At 41.9% G+C, this 17666-nt stretch overlaps 1 protein-coding gene across 3 annotated transcripts in view; it reads left to right on the forward strand.

The window, feature by feature from the left end:
• GIPC2 (GIPC PDZ domain containing family, member 2) overlaps positions 1-17666 on the forward strand; it is a 44677-nt gene that overhangs the window by 24820 nt on the left and 2191 nt on the right. For all 3 annotated transcript variants that reach the window (XM_014544387.1, XM_014544388.1, XM_014544389.1), the window contains 2 exons: positions 7019-7125; positions 13537-13618. In XM_014544387.1, coding sequence (XP_014399873.1) covers positions 7019-7125; positions 13537-13618 — 189 coding nt within the window. The remainder of the gene's footprint in view (positions 1-7018; positions 7126-13536; positions 13619-17666) is intronic.

The raw sequence follows: 17666 nt of genomic DNA on the forward strand, positions 1-17666 counted from the left end.
GCAGCAAGCAAGCCTCGTGCTCGCTTCAGTGCCTGGCTGCCGGCTGCCATCTTGGCTGACAGTTAATTTGCATATACTCACTGATTAGCCAATGAAAAGGGTAGCGGTCGTACGCCAATTACCATGTTTCTCTTTTATTAGTGTAGATTTAGAGGTCTGGAATCTGTTTTTTAACATAGTTCCCTCTGGGTTAAAGATATGCACCTTCTTCCTAGACATAACATTAACTGTTGCCTGTAATTTCAGGGTTATAAAAACACAGCTAAGTGTTTCTCAAATGACACTTTAACCAAAGAACAAAGAGATTTTGGGTACAGTTTTTCCACTTCTGACACTTGTCCTTCACTGCTGAGTCCCATCAAAGGAACAGTTAAGAGCCACTTTGCGTGTTTTTTGTGGGGTTGGTTCATGTGTTGCCAGACCTTCTGATCCAACAGACAACTGATGCCTTGTGCACGTGGCTTCCTCTTGCTTCCTTTTTCTTGCTTTTTATCTGTCCCAGTACCGCTTTGAAACCTGACATAACAGAAACCCATAGCTATTCTAAAGAAGTCTGAGAAATTTTGGAGAGAGGAAGAACACATGGACAAAGGGAATGTACAGTCAAAATGTTGAATTCTGGGATGTAAGCTGGGTTTTGTCAAACTATTCTGAGAAAAGTGTGTATGTGTGTGTGTGTGTGTATTCTATGTATGTTGTTGGTGAAAGTAGGGTAGGGAACACATGAGCTGTCTGTGGACAGTGCCATTTGTATATGTCCAAGCTCATAGGAATGTGTCAGTCTCCAAGAGAAACTTAGAATGTGAGTTTTTATGAGAAATCTTTTAAATTAGATATGTATTAAGGCTGAGATTATATAAGGAAGATAATAGAACTCTGATTTGTGTCCAACTTTTAAATGTTGGCAACTAATAAAAAAATCAGAGAACATTGCATACGTCACAAACATGTCTGTGGACCACATGTAACTATGGACTCCCTGTTTGCAGCCTTGGTCTAAGAGAATTGTCTTTCATGCCTGAGTCCTTTGCTCTGGTGGCATCTGTGCACACTAAAGCTCCTCAGGTACTCAGAGTGAAGGACGTTTCAAGTGAATCATTCCCAGGAGGGACAGAGGCCTGGTGAGCAGAGAGTCACCCCGTTGGGAGGGACTCTGAACCATAAGCTCTCCATTCCTTGCCTTTGGAGTCTTTGCACCCATGGCCTGGAACCCTTTTCCTTCCCCTTCCTTTTCCCACTTAGCTTTGCTGTCTTAATCCTGGATGGTTGGGTCTCTGCTTGGACATCACTTCCTCCAAGACGTTTCAGGCTCATGAGAATGAAGCATGAAAGGCTACTTGGACCTTTGATAGCATCCCTCCTATGGATTACGAAATTGAGGTGATGACATCTGTTCCTTGTGAATTTCATGAGTGTGAATCAACCTCTGAGACTCAGGTCTGCTCTGGGAACACTGGAAAAAAAAAGGAAAAGACAAGAAAAGAAAAGTAAAGCATTTCTGAGCCTGCAATGCTGAGGAACGTTGGTGGCCATGCCCCACAAAATCCACCCTGAGTTGCCATTTGGCTACTCTTTTTTAAAATTCTTTTTATTACTATTTTAATTGATTTCGGAGAGGAAGGAAGAGGGAGATAGAGAGATAGAAACATCAATGATGAAAATCATTGATCGGCTTCCTCCTGCACGCCCCCCAGTGGGGATCCAGCCTACAACCTGGGCATGTGCCCTTGACCGGAATCGAACCCAGGACCCTTCAGTTCGCCGCCCGGCACTCTATCCACTGAGCCAAACCAGGTAGGGTTTGGCCACTCTTTTGATGTTTCTCTTGATGTGTAACTCCAGAGATGGAAATTACAGACATGGATTGGTGAATTGGGTGAGGTAGCTTACATGGGTGGCTGGAGGAGGGGGCTGCATGTTTCATTTCTATGATGGAGTGGTGATATGTATGGGCACTTGCTCACGTGGTGTCATGTAACTCTAATAGAAGAATTTGGTGTGTGGGGGCCATCGCCCAATAAGATGGACTCTGGAGGGCCTCCAGGACTGTGGGCCCCCAGGATGAGCTGGGCTTAAACTCAGCCACTTTGTAGAGTCTGAGGAGAGCAAGGGGGAGGGTCATCTGTTGTTTCTACCCTCCTGTAAATTGAAGGGGAAAGTCATAGTTTTATAGAAAAGATAACATAGAATAAAAAAGAGACCTTTGTATCTGAAGTGACAATTTTCTGAATAATAGAAGAGAGACCTTTGCATGTTTCTCATTCTAAGAGAGAAAACCAGCGCATATGGTGCTGATGGGGAGGGAGTGGGAAGAGCAGATCGCTCTCTCCGGCAGCACTGTCTAACGCCAGCCAGGCCACTGGGCTGAGCACCGTTCAAGCATTAGCCCTTTGAACGCTTAAAACAACACTGTACCTAAGCGTTTTCCTCATTTTACTGAAAAGGACTGGTTCCTCGAGTTCACACAATTTGTAAATGGAGGAGCTGGGGTTTTAAGCTCAGGTTCTCTGATTCTCAAGTCCAGCTCTTGTTCCTTGAGCAACCGTTGGTATAGCCGTGTCCGCCAGTGCCCACCTCCCCTTGAAATTGTGGCTCTGCCCCTGCTATGAAAGCTGTGCTCTGTCCTCCAGGCCAACATGGGCCCTCTTGGGACCAGAGCAAGACCTTGTGCAGAAGCAGGAGAATTCCGGGCTTCCCCCCCGTGTCATCCGTGTCAGCTGGGGATCTAAGTCATGTTGCATGTGCTGCTACTGAAAATAGGGCTTTGGCTTCTGTCAGTTCTTCTTCTCCCCCCCCGTGTCATCCCGTGTCAGCCGGGGATCTAAGTCACGTTACATGTGCTCCTCCTGAAAATAGGGCTTTGGCTTCTGTCAGTTCTTCTTCTTTCCCTGGGGTTCAGGGTAGGACTAGAGACAGATACCTTTTTGCCTCCTCCATTTTCCCGTCTCTCTGATATAGCAGAGACTGGGGTTGGTCTGTTTACTGAAAATGCTAGTTGAAATGGGGTGTTATAAACAATGAAACAAGTGTTTCTAAACATTTTAAGACCTATAACTACACATTCTTTTACCACTCTTACGATATCAAAGACCCTTTCTTTGAGTAGAAGACACAAATCGGAGCTCTATTATCCTCCTTAGGTAATCACAACCTTCATGCATATCTGTGGGTTCTGTTTTATTTTTTATAAACCAGATATGTGAAATGAATGTTGAAAGATATTTTCTTTTCTAATCTCCTAGCGTCATCGTGCCCACACCTAATTTTTTTTTTTTTTTGCAATGCACTCGCATGGAGTTTTTCCAAAGCAGTTAACCTAGTTTTCCTAGCAATAATAACTTGCTGTTTCACACCTACCAGCTCATGTACTTTTAAATTAAATTACATAACTAGAGTAGCAGATATAATTGCCGCAAAGGGGCTTGGGAGCACACAGGATTGCTTCTTGGTGCCCGGGAGCAGCTGTGAGTGTCCTGTGCCCCAAGTGACCTGCTGCCGGCACTCAGCATGCTTCCAGGGGTGGGAAGCCCCGGGGGAACCTAGTGGGTCCAGCTGCTGCAGGCCCCCTCCTAGTGTCTACTGCACCCCTCTGATTGTCCAGCCCCTAGAGAGGCCCCATGCGGACGCATTAATGAGAAGTGAAGTGACTGATTTAGGGCTTGGCCTGATTGGTTAGACATGCTTAGGCAGGCCAGCATCCCCAAAGTAGGCCAACTGAGAATCTTAAAAATTAAAAAAACCACAGAACTTATCCCCCACCCCCCACCCCCTGTGGGCAAATAGAAGTATCTTGCCTGCTTTCATGTATAAACTGGTTGATATATATTCCTGTATCATAGGATCATAAAGATGGCTTCTATTTCCTCAGCGGTGAAAACTGCCTTTTTAGAGGCCTCCAAGCCAGAACTTAAAATTTAACTTTGGCTTTGGTGCCACCAAGTGGTTGGTTGTGAGATACCACTCTCGAAGAGAAAGTTGAATAAACACCATGATAACAAGAAATCTGAGCTGAATAGGCAGAACACAGGATTTTTAGGGCAGTGAAACTGTTTTGGATGAGATTACAATAGTGGATTCATGTCATTATTTGTTCAAACCTACAGAATGTACACCATCAAGAGTGTACCCTAACCTAAACTATGACTCTAGGTGATAACGTATCAGTGTAGATTTATTGATTGTAACAGTGTGCCACTATGCTGGGGGATGTTGATAATGGGGAGGGGGTGATACATATATGGGGGTAGGGGTTATGGAAACATCTGTACTTTATGCTCACTTCTGCTGTGAACCTAAAACTGCTTAAAAATAAAATAAAACTTATTGCCCTAGCTGGATGGCTCATTTTGTTGGAGTGTCGCCCTGTACAACCAATTGTTCTCTCTCTCTCTCTCTCTCTCTTTCTTTCTTTCCCTTCCATTCTTTCTAAAATCAATAAACATATCCTCAGGCAAGGATTTTAAAAAAGCTTATTGATTAAAAAATCTTTTATTCTACATATTTTCTCCCTTGAGCAACTGGTGTTGCAGGTAAGAGCAAGGTAAGATAGAGACACCCTCCGAGAGGCTGGCTGGCTTCTCGGGCATGAATGAAAACCCCCTCATGAACCTCCCATATTCCAGAGTCTGGGTCCTTCGCTCTGTAAATCCCAGAAACCTTTTATTTTTTTCAGTGTATCCAGAGTTGTTCAGTTTTCCAGGGTTATATCATGCTCACCAAATGTCAGAATGCCAGGGTATCACTATACAATTGGAAATGTAGTTGTAGCGGTGGACCAAAGCACGTTAGCTGAGCAGTTCATTTCCCGCCAGCAGCAAATTTATATGGGAAGACAAATTATACTGAGTGGGTCATTTGGTGAAGTCTCAGTGGCATGATGAATGTGTGGTCAGGGGAGTGGGGAGCATAAGGTTTTTTAAGTTGACTCTGACTTGACCACTGTAGGTCTGTATATAATTCAGATGATAACACTCACATGGCCGGGTGTACAGATCCTGGACAGTGCAGAGGACAGATTGACCTTGTCTGCTTCTTTGGGCCCCTTTTTGGAAAGTCTATGCCAGGCATCTTGCTTCTATTAATCCATTCTCCTCAAACGGGACACAGTGTAACTGGCAATATTAATACTGTAGACTCGTGGATGTAGCTCCCGTCTCCTGAGAATCTGGTCACCACAGCACCATCGGTATAGGTTTTTGCTTAGGGGATCTGCTCTACTTTACCTCATGATAATTTTCAGTTCTTTCATTCTCAGAGAAAAACTTATGTTTTTAGTGATTCTGTCCCTGAATGCAGATTAAAATTAATACGTAAGATCCTTAATCACATTGGAGTAGATTCTTAACAGCAAAACAGTACTTGCTGACGATGGACATTATTCTAGGTTCTGAGTCAGTAAGAAGGCGTTTGTGCAGCGGACCTCACTGCCTGCTTGCATTTACCAGCCTTGTCCTGTGATTCCTCATTGGAGCTCAAGGTATCGCTGGTTCTTGGTGCAGCACCTCCCCACCCCTCCCTCTGTCCTTGCCCCAAACTGCTGCCATGTAGGGTCCTCAGTCAAGGCGACTTGGAGAATATTTGCAGAATTGATAAATTAGTGGCTCGTGGTTGGAATCTGATCCACAGATCTTATTTATTTATTTATTTATTTATTTATAATCCTCACCTGAGCAGTGAGGATATTTTTTCCATTGATTTTTGGAGAGAGCAGAAGGGAGATGGGAGGGATATATATATATATATATATAGAGAGAGAGAGAGAGAGAGAAACATCGACGTGAGAGAGACACATTAATTTGTTGCCTCCTGCTTGCATCCTGACTGGGGCCAGGGACTGAACCTGTAACCAAGGTACATGCCCTTGACCGGGAATGGAACCCGTGACCCTTCAGTCCAAGGGCCGATGCTTTAACTACTGAGCCAAACTGGCCAGGGCAGATCTCCTTTATTTTTGGCAAAATGTTTTTTAAAGTTTGACTCAATGGCCACAACTTAAAATCAGGAGGTTCATAAAAAAACTCTGAGTATACAGTTTCTTTGCAAACAAGTAGGTCTGGCTAAGAAGGGCCTACATTCCCACAGGGAACAAGTTATTGGAATGGCCTGGGTAGGGCATGCCTCTTCCAACTATCCTCAGTCCCACCCTACCCTTTCACTCATTTATGTTACTGCTCGGTATTGGGGCGAGCGGGACTCTTTGTGACTTGAAAAATCAAAACCAAAAATAAAACACAGACACAAACCAAGCATAAGGAATGCAGTGGCTGCCCCTGGATGCGCTCCCTGTCTCTTGCCTGCCTCCTGAGGGGACGCCTTCCTTGGATCCTGTTCCCAGCCTCTTTCTCTTCAGAACCTCCTTCTCTCATTGTGCCACCTCTGAATTCATCCCTCGTGCTTCCAAGAGGTGTGGTGCTGGAGTGTCGTTGAGGAAAGCATACAGACTTCGGGATCACAGACGTGGGTTTGCATCCCAGCTCTGTGCCTCAGTGAGCTCAGTTTCCTTTTCTGTGAAGTGAGGGCTGTACCTCGCCTCATAGACTGGTATGAGTACCACATGGGTTTGTGTACGAAGCATCAAACAGAAGGTGGGTACTCGTATAAGAGTGTCTCTGCTCCTCTCTCTCTTTTTTTAAATCAAGATATGGCTCTTTCTCTACTTCATGACCTTGAAGAAGTCAGCTGCACTTCCAGCTCTGCTTTCCCGCCACATACACCTCTTTACTCTCACGATAAAGCCAACTATTTTATTTATTCCTCATAGCTTCCAGTCTTTTCCATCTGCACATTTCAAATATTTTCCTTTTCCTTTTGTAGCCAGACCTCTCAGAGACTCCCATCTGAGACTCCTGAAGGGCAGGTGAATTTGTTTGGGGAAATTCTGTAAGGACGCACAGCTTTTATCAAATCTCTACAATCACTGTACATAGTTTTGTGATGGCAAATACTTTAGCTTTTACAGCAGTCTGTTGGAATTCTTTCTAAATATATGCACCTTTCCCCATCTATTTTATCTCTACAGAAATAGAGCCAAGATCCAAAGCTGGAAATACCTCAACAGGAAAAATTGGTACCGGAAGGGAGACACTTCGCCTGAGGTCAAAAGGTCCTGCCACTGTGGAAGAAGTGGTATGTTATGTTCATTTAGCCCTCATTCTGCTTGCACATGTACAGGCATTTATGGTTATTAGAGCTGAAAAGAAAGGTAAAACCATGAGGTAAATAAGGTGCCATACATTCCAGTTAAAGCACAGACTTTAATTCATTGCCTGCTTACCAGTATTGAAATTATCGAAGGATTTAAGAAGGAATATAGGAACTAAGTGTATGCGAAGAGACTGTGATCCAAAGCAATCCTGAGCTTCCTGCAGACAACTTTTTTTTTCTGGAGTCTGTGGACATCTGGACTGGCTCAAAATGTTTAAGATATCAGCCAAAGCTCGGAGAGCCAAGAAAAGTCTCAGAGCCACCTGTTGGAGTAAATATACTTCCGATTTTGGTAATAAAAGATAATATGCATGTGAGAGCCAAGGAAAGTCTCAGAGCCACGTGTAGGCATAAATAGTAGTATACTTCCGATTTTGGTAATAAAAGATAATATGCATGAATTCCAGTCTCCTCAGGTGACACATTCTATAGTCATCCTTGACTGTTCTCTGTCATGTCCCACATCCCTCCCATCAGCAAATCCTGGTGGATCTGTGTCCACAATAGGCCAGAATCCAACAACAACTCACCACCTCTACTCCCACCACTTGGGTCCAAGGCACCATGTCTTATCTTGAACATTACAATCACCTGGTCAGTCTTCCTGTGTTCACCCTGGCCCTCTTCCCTCTGCGCTCAGCACAGCAGCCAGAATTTTCATTCAAAAACACCAATGAGGTTAAATTTCTTTTCTGTTCAGAACCCTCCGTTAGCTTCCCATGCTACTCTGGATAAAAGCCGAAGTCCTCCGCATGACTGACATGATCCAACTCTGCATTGCTTCTCTGATCTCATTTCCCTCCACGGTTCCTGTCTTCCTCTGTGTCAGCCACCTGAGGCTCCTTGCTCTCCCCAGACAGGCCAGACGTATGCTGCCACCACAGGGTCTTTGTACCACTGTTTCCTCTCCCGGAATGCTTTGCCCATTTGTGAGCATGACTCCCGCTCTGGCCTTCTTCAGGTTTCTGCCCACATATCACCTTCTCTGAAAGGATGCTTCTGAGTATCCTGTATAAAGAGCTATTCCTGCCACCCCTCCCACTGCCTAATTTTTCTTCCTTTACTTTTCTTCAAAGCAGGAAACACAATAGGACTCGTTGTCTCCTTGTTTCCTTTTTGTCTATTGTCTGGCTCCTTTGCTCACATGTCTTGTTCACTGTGGTGTCCCAGCACCTAGAATAATAGTACCTGACACAACAAAGGAGCTCAAATCTTTGCTGAATTAATGAATTAACAAATGATTCACTTAAGCTTGAGCAGAGGGAGGGTTTCACTGATTAACTGGGTCAGTAGTGGAGTGAAAAACACCAGAAGTAGAAGAGACAAATGGAAGGAGGAAGGGTGGACCAGGAGGGCAGCAGGGGTGAGGGGCAGGATTCAAAGTGGCAAGCGGCAGGTCAGGCCCACTCACAGCAGCAAAGACAGCAGCGATGTGACGGTTGCCCTGTGGGCACAGGGGAGATGAGGCAGGTGTCTGAGGCCAGGGGGCTTCTGAAGGCAGGGGCCCAGGCACTGGGCCCGTCTAGTCCCTCTGTGTGCGCTTATTGTCCGAGGATCCCCCAGGTGTTTGAAGAGCAAAAGAGTGAGACAGGTGAGCCATTAGGAGGGTCTTTCTACAGACCAGGATCCCAGAGCTTGTGGGGTGACCATGGTCAGAGTCAGCCATGGGGGTGGCTTGATGGGGCAGATACTCAAGGGACCATGAGGCCAAGATTATCCTGAAGGTTTGAGTCACCCAGGGTGTTGTGAGTTTTGGGGAATCAGCCATGAGGCCAAGATTATCCTTCTGAATGTTTGAGTCACCCAGGGTGTTGTGAGTTTTGGGGAATCTAGGGGGAGATTTTGAGTCAGGTGACTTGGTCCTGAATGTCTGAAAGGATTGATTTGGAGGCAAAGGGCAATGAAGAGATTTGGAGGGTAAAAGGCATTTTGAAAGTGAGATATGATGAGGTATGTGAAAAACCAAAACCAAAACCCAGGGCAGTGACTTCTGGTCATTCCGAGTCTTTACCTTTCCCGTGCCCAGCACACTACCGGGCATATTGCTGAAGTCTATTTCATGTGTATTGAATGAAGGAACACACCTCAGTGGGAGACAGGAACATGTAAGAGAATGGAACAATAGTGGGAGCTCGCTCGCAGTGAGCAGTTAGGGGGTTGAGGCTGGTCTGCACAGGAAGCAGGGGCGGCAGGGGAAGCTCCAGGTCACTGCAGGAGAAGTGTCTTCTGATAGTTAACATGGCTAATATTTTTGAACACCGGCTTTGTATGAGCTGCTGGAATGAAGAGAAGCTGAAGATCCATGTGGGGAGGTAGGAAAGATTTATTCAAAGATAAACGTCTAAAACTCCATTCCTATTCGCACAGCCTATTTCATTAAACAGGGCAATTAAAATAGCTCATAATGGAAGGAAAAAGCTAGTTTGGTGCTAACATTAAATTTGATACAAATAACTTACGATCTATTTCACACACTAAAGGGTTTATAGCAGCGGTTCTCAACCTGTGGGTCGAGACCCTTTGGGGGTTGAACGACCCTTTCACAGGGGTCACCTAAGACCATCGGAAAACACATATATAATTACATATTGTTTTTGTGATTAATCACTATGCTTTAATTATGTTCAATTTGTAACAATGAAAATACATCCTGCATATCAGATATTTACATTGCGATTCATAACAGTAGCAAAATTACAGTTATGAAGTAGCAACGAAAACAATTTTATGGTTGGGGGTCACTACAACATGAGGAACTGTTTTAAAGGGTCACAGCATTAGGAAGGTTGAGAACCACTGGTTTATAGGATTAAAAAAACATCCCCTCATAACCTAGCACCACTTCTGATGTTAACTAGACTTATTGTGATGATGATTTTGTGAACAATACTCCACCTAATTTATTCAATATATGTTGTGGAGATAGGCATGGTCCAGGTGCTGGTGATAGGATACCAAGATGAACAAAGACCGTGCTTTCCTTTAAAAGGAGAGAGACATGAAAAGAAGTGATTACACACCAGAGCCATAGGGTTAAGGTCCCAAAGCAGGGACTGATCAGCTGCTGTCAGGGATGGGGGGAGAGGGGAGGTCAGAGAGAGTTCCCTCCAGAAGAAATGATCGGTTCAAGGTGGTGAGAAGAGTGTTCCAGGCATGAAGCAATGATGGGTTTGGGGGCCTTATAGCGTCCATGGGATTGGAGTGTGAGTGCTGGAAGTTTTGGTGGGGTTGGTGAGGCTGGAGGTATAGGCCTGGGTCAGGATGTGAGGGTCCATGGATCATGGGGGAGCCATTTAGGAAGTATGAGGGGAGCAGCACAATTTTGCATTTTAGAAAAATCCCTTGGTTCTGGGGGATGAGTTGTTGAGCAGGATGGGTTTGAGAGGGAAGATTGTAGGCAGAGAGACAGAAAAGGAAACCCTTGCAAATAAGAAAAGATGGAGAATATTATTCAACCTTAAAAAAGAAGGAAATCCTGCCATTTGTGACAGCATGGATGAACCCTGAGGGCATTATGCTAAGTGAAATAAATCAGACAAAGAAAAATGCCACATGCTCTCACTTATATGTTGATTCTAAAGAAAAAGAAAACAAACCTAAACTCATAGGCATAGAGAACAGAATGGTGGTTGTTAGAGGCAGTGTGGGGGATGGGCAAAATGGGTAAAGGTGATTAAAAGGAACAAACTTCCGATTATAAATATGTCCTGGGGATGTACTGCACAGCATGGTGACTGTGGTTAATAATACTGTGCTGTATATTTGAAAGTTGCTAAGAGAGTAGATCTTAGAAGTTCTCATCACAAGAAATAAAAAGTTGTAACTATGTGTGGTGATGCATATGAATTAGATTTATTGTGGTGATGATTTTGCAATACCTACATATATCCCATTATTGTGTTGTACACCTGAAACGAATGTAGTGTTATGTCAAGTATATCTCCATTAAGAAAAGAAAAGAAAATAATAGGAAAGAAAAGGAAAGAAAAGATGAGCTCTGCCCAGGCAATCAGAATGTGAATGGAAGAAAGGGGATGAGCTCAAGAGCTTTTTGGAATAGTGAAATCCTGTGGCTATTTTGTATGGGAAGTTCTGTAATACTTGTTGCAGTCACTCACACAATGGCTGGGTAGATACAAAGGTGAACACCTAAGTTACTTTGCACAGTCTGTTGCTTTACACTGACCATTCAGAAGACACTGTAAAGAAAGCAAGAGTGAGGTATGGTATGTTATTATTTTAAAGGCTTAGTGAATATAAATAAAAATATGAGAAAGTTGTAACAATATCCTCAAGGAAATAAAAATAAAATTTTATTGGCAATAAACATTTTGAGACTACAAAGCAACGTATATTTATGACAATATTAAAAGTATGAATCTTTTACAATATAATCGTGAATTTAGCACTCGCAGTCATAGTTATTTAACATCTTTGGGCATTTATTTTTCAACTATGAAGCCATTTAAAATCAAGTATTGAAATAAATAGCATAGGACAAGACTTTATTAAATATAAAACTAAGATTTAAAAAGAATAATAAAATACAGAGTGGGGCAAATGTAGGCTTACAGTTGTGAGTATGCAAAACAGTTTATTCTTGTATTAATATTTATTAATTACTGGAGGCCCGGTGCACGAATTCGTGCATGGGTGGGGTCCCTAGGCCTGGCCGGCAATTAGGGCTGATTGGGGCCATCTTGCCCTGTCCCAATCAAGGTCAGGCTGATTGGGGCCTGTCGGCTGGGGGGAGGGATAGGGGAAGGGACTGCAGGAGGTTGGCCAGCCGGCTGCGTGGAGGGACCAGCTGGGGGGAGGGACCGCAGGAGGGTGGTCAGCCAGCCCTGATCGGGCAGGTAGGGCTAGTCGGCTGGGGGGAGGGACTGGCTGGGGGAGGGACCGTGGGAGGTTGGTTGGCCATGGGAGGTAGGCTGTGGGAGCGTACTGACCACCAGGGGGCAGCTCCTGCATTATTGAGCATCGCGACTGGTTGACTGTCCTGGTCATTCGGTCATAACGGTCGCTTAGGCTTTTATATATATAGATTGTATTTTCTATACAAACAAATATAAACCTACTTTCGCCCCACCCTGTATATCCAATCATGTTTTTCACTGAAACTTTTAAAAAACATTGAGTTATATCATTCTTTTAGTTTGAGGTGTTCAACATAATGATTTGATATTTGTATATACTGCAATTCACTGAAACTTTGAATAACAGTTTTAGGAAGAACAGAAATGTTTTAGTAACATTAAAACATAAGACAAAAGTTACTTTAAAAATATTTCATTATGACCTTATCCTTATAAAATTTTTTAAAAAAATATTTTTATTGATTTCAGAAAGGAAGGGAGAGGGAGAGAGAGAAATATAGAAATGTCAATGATGAGAGAGAATCATTGATTGGCTGCATCCTGCACGCCCCTACTGGGATCGAGCCTGCAACCCGGGCATGTGCCCTTGACCTGAATCGAACCCAGGATCTTTCAGTCTGCAGGCTGATGCTCTATCCACTGAGCCAAACTGGTTAGGGCCTTATAAAATTTTTTTTGTGTGTATTTTATGATGTCCATAATAGATGAATATGGTAATACATGTGTATAATTTATAAAACCTGCAAATAACACAATGAAATAAAAGGTAACCAGTAAGGGTATGTGTTCAGAAATGTTTTATCTTGGGGTGAGCTGTTAAAAGGTTTGGAGACTGGCCTGCAGGACCAAGACCAGAGCCCTTTGCATGGCACCCAGGACCCCTTAGGATCTAGTCATATGTCTGCCACTGTGTTTCTCATCACAGTGGACTTTTTGAAGTTCCTGTGACAGGCTATGATCTTGTATCAAACTCTGCGACCTCGAATAGACTTTGCGTAGTTAGTGCCTTCTACATGCAGCACCCTCTCCAGCTTATCTTTGAAAACACAATCCTTGTCACCTTCTTTCTGAAGTCTTCCATGACTCTTAGAGATTTAAATTTACTTCCCCCATGATACCTCTGTACCTTAAATATCATTAAAAATTATCTTTATCATTGTCATATAGCTATTTATTTTTACATTTGTATCCCCTTCTAGATTGTTAGCTACTTGGAGACTGTGTTCTTGGCCATTCTTTGAATCCATGACACTTAACACTGACACTAAAAATAAGTATTTATTGTAAAGATTTGTATTGAGTTGCAGAGCACATTCTAGATATATTTTCCATTCAAATTAGCTGAAATAAACAACCATGAACTGGCTCTACCTCAGATTTCCCCCAATGTGTGCCCTGACATTCAAGAGATTTCATATACAAGTGTAATAGCTTATTTCTCTTTTCTTTGATAAAGCCCTCTGAAAACAATGCTAAGGCAATTGAAAAGGTTGATGATCTTCTTGAGATGTACATGGGAATTCGAGATATTGAATTAGGTAAGATTATACTATTTTAAAAAGTCTTCTATTTTTTTAATTTGATGGAACTTAATGCTTATTTGTATCTTTCTTGCATTGATAGTCAATGATACTTTTCAAGATGAAAAGTAATTGTATAGTAATGAAAAGCATAATGAAAATAGAGATAATGAAGAATAATGAAAAGAAGGTCTGGCCTTTACCACTTACCAGCTGGGAAGCCTTAGGGTCAAGTTAACAGTTCTAAACTTTTATTTATAGGTTTATTTTATAGATTTAAAAATATATATGAAAAGAATTTTGTAAATGATACATAAACACAGTATTATTTGACATATTAGCTGCACATCTATTACATTGTATGTTTATTATATTCAAGTTGTGCACATTTATAAGATTAATGAAGTCCTGTGATAAATGAACCTGGTGTGTGACTGACAAGGGCAGTTGAGCAGTGAATTTCTTTGTGTGTGTGTTTTTTTTAAATATATTTTTATTGATTTCAGAGAGGAGTGAGAGGGAGAGAGAGACATCAATGATGAGAGAGAATCATCGGTCAGCTGCCTCCTGCAGGCCCCACACCAGGGACTGAGTCTGCAACCCAAGCATGTGCCCTGACCGGGAATCAAACTGTGACCTCCTGGTGGTTCATAGGTCGATGCTCAACCACTGACCAATCCGGCTGGGCAATGCTCTCTGGGTATTTCTTATGTCACCATTAGGATGTCAGAGTCTTGATTTATCAATTAAGACTTTCTCAGTTATAAATAATAAAACAACAAACTGAACTCCAATCGACTTAAGGAAAAAATAAGGTGTGTGTGTGGAGGATGTATTGGTTTTTGTAACTGAAAAGTCCAGAAGTAGATTCTGGCTTCAAGAATGGCTAGATCCAGAGTTCTCATGCTATCATCAGGATGTGATTTCTCTTGTCTCCATTCTGGTTTCATTTTAGGCCCCCATGGTATCCCTTGGCAGCTTCAGGCCCTCCCTCATGAGCTCAAAATGACTGCCATGGCCCCACCCTCTACATCTTGGTGTCAAACACAATGGGAAAGAGGGAGGGCCTTTGCCAAGCCATTCAAACAAAATGCTCAGGATTGTCTCTGATTGGTTTGATTGGCCCACTTGATCCAGTCACTGAGGCTAGGGGGATGTTAGGTCTGGGTCACACCTCTCGAGCTGAGAGTAATTTCTGAAATACAAAGGCTGAGATTGTGAAAGCCCTGGTGCCTTCTATGAAGGAAGAAAGAGAAATATTCCCTTAAGAAGGGGAGTTGGCTGCTGGGTGGGGAAAGAGTATATGTGCACTTAGTGGTGGGGTTTGTGCCTGTATGCATCCTTGTGTGTGTGCTTGGGTGTGTGTTGCATCAAGTACTTAATAAATTGTTTTTTTTTTTTAAATAAGTGTTTAAAAAGTTGATTTTAGAGAGAGGAAGGGGAAGGGAAGGAGGGAGCGAGGGAGGGAATGAGGAAGGGAAAGAGAAAGAGGGAGAGAGAGGGAGAGAGAGAGAGAAACATCTGTTGGTTGCCTCCTCCATGCTCCCTGACTGCAGGGTTGAACCTGCAACCTGGGTATGTGCCCCAATTGGAAATGGAACTGGTCACTTCTTGGTATATGGCAAGATGCTCTAACCAACTGAGCCACACTGGCCAGGGCTGGTACCATGCTGTTTTGATGACTATGCCTTGTAATGTAGTTTGATATCAGGTAGCCTGATTCCTCCAACTTTGGAGAACCCCACTTTTAACAAGTGAAAACTTAGAACAGTCCTCAACTTTAAAACTTAATTTTACATATAGGCCTTATTGTTATTTAAGTATAAATTGGGAATAGTTCAGTAAGTTAGTTTTGCTCCTTTGTTATTAAAAATACACAGTATATAAGGAAGAGCATTGGGCAGTGCTACAAGTAATTATAAATGAATTAATCAGTTTTTGAAGAATCAATTTTCTTTCACTCTGACCTATTCAGGGAACTAGATGTTCCTTGCAAATTTCTTATAAATTAAATAGAAATCCCTTCATAATTAATCATCTGTAGCAGGTTCCTCCAATGACATGAATAGTCATTATCATTGTACATGATTAGCAATGTGGTCACCAAGGGAGGTAAAGTTCAAAGAAAGTAATTATTTGAAGAATGCAAACATTGTTAAATTAGGAATTTCTCTCATTCAGATCTAATTAACATGATATGTAAATCACAAATGTGAAACTGCTTCAACAGATGAATTATTTATATTCCCTGTGTTTCTTAGTTTTCAGAAATGTTAATTCTTTAAAAAAATATTTTTATTGATTTTAGAGAGAGGAAGGGAGAGGAGTAGAGAGATAGAAACATTGATGAGAGAGAAACGTTGATAGATGGGCTGCCTCCTGCACGCCTTCCACTGGGGATCAAGCCGAAACCCAGCATGTGCCCTGACCGGGAATTGAACTAGTGATCTCTTGGTTTATGGGTCAATGCTCAACCACTTAGCCATGCCAGCAAGACTTGAAATGTTAATTCTTAATGAAAATTATACTGATATTATGTTATTCTGGAGATGTTAATACTAAAAACTTTAAAAAGTAATATGGCAATTAAATATCTAAAAACAAAACAGTAACCTCAACCCCCCTCCCCCCAACACACACACACACACACACAAAACACCAAACCAAACCAAACAAGAACCTCAACACATTGGGATGTATTTACTATTTGAAAATGAAAAATAATTCAAATGAGTTTCTGGACCAAGTAACCCTGAAGATAAAAGTGCTCTGTTTGGTTATAAAGTTAAGTTGTGAACTATGACTTTTCAGATGACCTATTGCCTTGGAATGTTACCCATTGGGGAAAAAAAAGGTTCTGGAAGATTGTGAATTAAGACCTTATATAGAAACATTGATGAGAGAGAAACATTAACTTAGTGGGAAATTGTATAATATAAATTTCTTAATGAATATTAAGATGTAGTGTAATTTGTATATAGAACTATAATATTTTCTGGTGATATCAATTTAGGAGTTTGGTGATTATTCTAAGAACTTTGGACTTTTTGGATTTCTAATTTATAAAGAGATCCAGAAATGTGTAGTAAGGAAATCTGAGTGCTAGTTTCTAAGTCATATTTTCCTATAAAGTCTTTTTTTAGCTCTTTTAAAAGTATATGATAATGGTATTTTAATCAAGATAGTGACATTTCTTCCTAGGATGATTTTTCTTTTTTGAGTAATGTTAAAACAATAAATATTATAAAAAGTTATCCTTCCCAGGTAAAGCCAATAAAGTTTTGGAAATAGATTTCATTAAAAGAAACTACATTAGCTCTATTTTGAAGTTTGACTCATGTGGATTGTTTGACATGAGTTGACATTATGAAAAGTCTTAGGGAAAGTAAGTGTTGAAGACCTTCCATAGAAAGAGATACAGTTACAGATTTAAAGGTTAAATTAACAATGGTGGTAGTTAATCTTTTTTTCTTTTTTTAGTGCTCACCCAAGGATATTTTCCCATTGATTTTTAGAGAGAGTGGAAGAGAGAGGGAAAGACAGAGAGAAATATCAATGTGAGAGAAACACATAGATTGGTTGCCTCCAGAGCCCGGGCCGGGGAGGAGCCTGCAACACAGGTAACGTGCCCTTGACCAGAATTGCACCAGGGACCCTTCTGTCTGCAGGCTGACACTCTACCCACTGAGCCGAACCAGCTAGGGCTGCTGGTGGTTAATCTTTATCTAAATTCTGCCATGTGCCATTTTATTAAAACAGATTCAGAGAAGTTTGGTAACTTGTTCAAAGTCAGCTAACATGTTAAGAGCAGAGATTCAATTCTGACACTTTGATACCAAGATTTTTCACCTGCAGTAATGTTGTATGTCTGAAGTTCTGTTTAAGTATTTAAGAACTTAGTGGAAAATACAGATTGATCAGTATCACCAAAATAAGTGTCATTAATAATGTAAAAGTTGTTTAGTATTGGTAACGGTATAAAGATATCCTTGAAATAGCCACAAGAGGTCAGCACTTAGCTGTTACATGTGGTATAACAAGTCTACTGTTAGTGGAGTATTTTTCC

Source organism: Myotis brandtii, unplaced genomic scaffold, assembly GCF_000412655.1.
Source record: "Myotis brandtii unplaced genomic scaffold, ASM41265v1 scaffold36, whole genome shotgun sequence".
Classification (NCBI taxonomy): domain Eukaryota; kingdom Metazoa; phylum Chordata; class Mammalia; order Chiroptera; family Vespertilionidae; genus Myotis; species Myotis brandtii.